The 4,868-nt window shown below is 49.5% G+C and overlaps 1 protein-coding gene across 4 annotated transcripts in view; it reads right to left on the reverse strand.

The window, feature by feature from the left end:
• Positions 1 to 512, reverse strand: part of CDC25A (cell division cycle 25A) — a 35,357-nt gene extending 34,845 nt beyond the window's left edge. Inside the window, exon 1 of one of the 4 annotated variants that reach the window (XM_053264066.1) lies at positions 169 to 512. In XM_053264066.1, coding sequence (XP_053120041.1) covers positions 169 to 317 — 149 coding nt within the window. In that variant the 5' untranslated portion in view covers positions 318 to 512. The remainder of the gene's footprint in view (positions 1 to 168) is intronic. The other 3 variants (XM_053264063.1, XM_053264062.1, XM_053264065.1) reach the window with 3 other exon arrangements.
• Between the last annotated feature and the right edge of the window lie 4,356 nt (positions 513 to 4,868).

Raw genomic sequence — 4,868 nt, forward strand, 5'->3', positions numbered from 1 at the left:
GGCCACGGGGGGTGCTGGGAGTTGTAGTCCAAGATCGGCTGGAGGCCCCCACGGGGAGCAGCAGCCCTGCCTTCTTCGGACCAGCCGCGGCTGCTTCACCCGGGCGGGGGATGAAGAGACGAGGCAGAGACGAGGCAGAGACGACGAGAGCCGCCCGGCCAGACCCACCCGACGGCGCCCAGGCTCCTCCGTTGGCCGGCGAGGCTGCCAAGGCCCGCGAGCCCCCCGGCCCGCGGCTGCTCTTCCAGAAGGACGAGGCGGCGGCGATGGTGCTGCTGAGAGGCCCCCATTGCGGAGGAGAAGCGGGGCTGCTCCATGGGGAGTTGGCGGGGCCGTCCTCGCCTTCCGATCGCCTCAGCGCCAGGAAGCGGAATGACCCTCCCCACGCCCCGTAGCCCGAGACGCGCCTAGGACAAAAAAGAAGCCGCGCGCGCGCGCGCCAGACCCCCTTCCCACTGGGCCACGCCCCCTCGCCCGAGCTCGCATCCTCCCGCCAAAAGTGGCAGCAGCTCATTGGAGAACAGAGCCGACTGGTTTCCGCTCCCCACTCTGCACTGATCGACAGTGGCACTAGCCAATGGAACGGAAGGCCTCGATTTCAGCCGACCAACCCTTCCTCGTTTGGCTGGCTTCGTGTTTTTTCACCCACCGAACCCGCCCACATGGTGGAGGTGGCGGCGGACGGAGAGCGAGGACAAATAGGAAGCTTTCCCTCCGAGCTGCCAATCACTTGAGCTCCAGATACGGAAACAAAAATGCTGCGGGCTTCTTTCGCTTTGAGGCGGGCGGTCACGGCGAAGCCCCACCCACAGGCTTGGAGGGAGCCAATTGGAATGGAGGAGTGGACTAATCGTGGCCATAGAACTAAGAAAGCTAGAGTCGCACACAGAAGCAACTCTCTGGGCTGGAAGGCTCCGCGTTGTCCTTCAGGGCACGTGGGCAGGTCTGAACACGTGGGAAAGAGAGGAGAGTCCCGGGAGGGCGTGCCCGCGCCCATCTGCATCATGCTATTTGCATGGGGGATTCCAATTATTATGCAAGGGACTTAAAACAGGAGTGAAGCTGTAATTTCCACTGCAGCATTTTCAAGCACTATCTAATCACCTTGGTTATTATTGCTCATATATTATATCAGGAGAGGCCAAGTTGTGGCTCTCCAGCTGTTGCCCACTGCACCTGGGAATGATGGGAGTTGTAGTCCAACAAGAGTTGGAGAACCCCAGCTTGCCCTCCCACTATATGTCACATTATTACACTAGAACCTCCTAAATGCATACATGGACAGAGCACTACTCCTTTGATTAAGTGCCAGGTGTCAACCCTTAGCGACCACATCGATAGATTCTCTCCAGGATGATCTGTCTTCAACTTGGCCTTGAAAGTCTCTCAGTGGTGCATCCATTGCTGTCCTGATCGAGTCCATCCACCTTGCTGCTGGTCATCCTCTTCTTCTCTTTCCTTCAACTTTCCCCAGCATTATGGACTTCTCGAGGGAGCTGGGTCTTCGCATAATGTATCTGAAGTATGACAGTTTGAGCCTTGTCACCTGTGCCTCGAGGGAAAATTCTGGATTTATTTGTTCTCTGATCCATTTGTTTGCTTTCCTGGCTGTCCATGGTATCCTCAAAAGTCTTCTCCAGCACCCAAGTTCAAAGTGTAGCTCTGGGATAACAGTTGGGTTCCTGTCCTGTGCACACGCACAAGGACTAAAACAAAGACTAAAAAAGCCTAGGAAAGTACAACTCTACCAGTCAGTCCCCCAGCATTCATGGTCACCTCCACATGGGGCCAGGAGGACTGCATAGAGCATTCCACTTCAGCTAGGTCAAATAAACGATGAGGCCCTGTTCCGACATAACACAGAACCACTCCACACCCCTGCTCTCCCATCCAGATGTTGGGGAGAGGGCAGGGGCGTATCTAGGGGTAGGGCAGGCAGGGCACGTGCCCCGGGCGCCACTTGAAGGGGGGCACCATTTTTCTAAAAAAATTTAAAAAAATTAAAATGGCTGCTGAAAACAAAATGGCCACCGCGCATGCTCAAATGGCCTCTGTGAGGCCCTCGCAGAGGCCATTTGAGCATGCACAGTCGCCATTTTGTTTTCAGTGGCCATTTAAAAAAAAAATTTTTTTTTTTAAAAATGACCACCGCACATGCTGAAATGGTCCCTGCGAGGCCCTAGAGGCCAGAGAGGGGAGGGGGAACCTTTGCAGACCCCCCCACCCTTTAGGAAGCCCCCCAAAGGGGCTACAGGTAATTTTCTAAAATTATTTTTTTTAAAAAAATTAATATATATATTTTTAAGTCACTGTACACATATTCAGTTTGGCACTATGTACAGAGAATCAGATGGGTGTCAGATGTTTGGACAGGGGGCGCAATTTCAGTGCTTGCCCTAGGCACTATTTTCCCTAGATACGCCTCTGGGAGAGGGGCCTCTCTGCAGTCAGTGAGACAGCAGAGAGGCCAGGGAGCTGGTGGGGTGGGCTTCCTTCTTGACAGAACAGCCCAAACAGCCAATTGGGCCAGAAAGAGGGAGGAGCCTTCCTTCCTCAACTTCAGTTCTATGGGGTCCAAACCATGGTGCTAGTGTTGGATAAGAACCTAAGAACAGCCCTGCTGGATCAGGCCCAAGGCCCATCTAGTCCAACATCCTGTTTCCCACAATGGCCCACCAGATGCCACTGGAAGCTTACAGGCAAGAGCTGAGGGACATGCCCTCTCTCCTGCTGCTACTCCCCTGCATCTGGTACTCAGAGGCATCCTGCCTTTGAGGCTGGAGGTAGCCTATAGCCTTCTGACTAGTAGCTGTTGATAGACCTCTCCTCCATGAAGTTATCCAAGTTCCTCCTAAAGCCATCCAGGTTGTGGGCTGTCACCACATCTTCTGGCAGAGAATTCCACAAGTTGATTATGCATTGTGTGAAAAAGTACTTCCATTTGTTGAACCTAAATTTCCTGGAAATCAGTTTCATGGAATGACCCCTGGTTCTAGTGTTATGTGTGAGAGATAAATTTCTATCCACTTTCTCGACACCATGCATGATTTTATATACCTCTATCATGTCTCCCCGCAGTCGTCTTTTTTCTAAACTAAATAGACCCAGGAGTTGCAGCCTAGCCTCATAAGAAAGGTGCTCTAGGCCCCTCATCATCTTGGTTGCCCTCTTCTGCACCTTTTCCAGTTCTACAATGTTATTTTTTAGATGTGGTGGTGACCAGAATTGGACACAGTACTCCCGATGTGGCCACACCATAGTTTTGTATAAGGGCATTACAATATTAGCTGTTTTATTCTCAATCCCCTTCCTAATGATTCCTAGCATGGAATTAGCCTTGGGATTAGGATGTAATGCTGGCACGACAGAAATGGAGTTTGCAAAGGTGAAACTCCACTCTGACCGAAGGTTCAGAGTGGAGCTTGGGGAGGGAAACCCCCAGTCGCTTTCCCCCGTAAACGCCATTTCCCTGAATTTGGGCATTCGGGTTAGGAAACCAAAGGTGAAGGGACCTCCGGTTTCCTGTTATGTCTGAATCCAGCGTTAGTCAGGGAGCCACCCTTAGATTTGATGGCCTTTCAATGAAGAGCAGTGCCATAGTGTAACCCGCACCATTACGACTAGGGTTATTGTTAACATATGGTGAGAATTAGCACTAGAGGATCCCTGAATCAGGCAACAAAAGGGTGTGGTGAGTTCCCCTCCCCTTTCTTAATTAGTAGTGGAGCATGATCAAAAGGTCTTTAGAATCACCAGCAAGAAATAGTATTGATCCTGGTCTGAGAGAGGAGAAAGGATGCTTTGAAACACTTTGCTTTATGAACTGGTTTATATTGTTGCAAGTAAAGTAAAAGGGATCTTTCTCTTCAGAAAGGAAAGGGGAAATAGTTTTATGTAAGAGAGCTAATCTGAATCTTGGAAATACGCAAGGTTGGTTGGAAAGTTCATGTTGTAACATTCATTCATTTGATTTCTATACCGCCCTTCCAAAAAATGGCTCATACCATTACTAAAAGAAAATGATGATACTAGTGAATGAATGTTGTAGAATATTGTAATTGTTGAATGCATTCAACAGCTGCAGGAGGGATGAAGTTGAGCAGGCCTGTTCTACTGTATACATATGCACCTTGAAACTGTGTGTGTGTGTACACACATACATAGAGAAACTTAATGCTTATTTGTTTAGCAACCACTGGTGGAATTACACTGTCATAAAAAACACTTGAACTCTGTCCCCTCTTTTTCTTGAAGAAGAAAAGGGGTTACATGGAAAAAATGGCACCTGAACGGGGACAGTGCCACCCAGAGGTTGCAGATTAGCATTAAAGGGAAACTGCAATAACCCCTTCGGTCGTAAGAGCTACTATGGCACAGATAGCAAGAGGCCAGACCTGACCCAGGAAGCCGCTAGGGAGCCCTTTACAAGGCCTCTAGGTCCCCTCTATTCCTCTCCTTGGGCTGTTCCAGATGGCGACATATTCCAGTTTCAGCACAATTTATGATGAATAAAAAGAAATTTATAAGAACATCACGTGATACTTCGCACCATCTGCAGCAACCCACAAGTGCCATCAAAAATCAATTCTTTTTAAGCATCAACACATTATTTAAAATGCATCTACTGACCCTTCACATCTCCATTTTATTTTGCAAATAGCATGCATGGGGGCACACAAGCTCCACCTGTCTGAAAAACCTCAGTTTCATATGCCGATTGTGTTTCTGCACAAACCCAGAAACATTCGGTCAAATCACAGAAACCTGCGGCCTCATATACTGACAGTGGAAGGAAACGGCCCTCCAGGACTACAAGGTGTTTGTTTTTAAAATGGTGCATAGGCAGAAGGCATCATAACAGAAGAACA

The sequence above is a fragment of the Hemicordylus capensis genome, chromosome 6 (genome assembly GCF_027244095.1).
Source record: "Hemicordylus capensis ecotype Gifberg chromosome 6, rHemCap1.1.pri, whole genome shotgun sequence".
In the NCBI taxonomy this organism is placed as follows: domain Eukaryota; kingdom Metazoa; phylum Chordata; class Lepidosauria; order Squamata; family Cordylidae; genus Hemicordylus; species Hemicordylus capensis.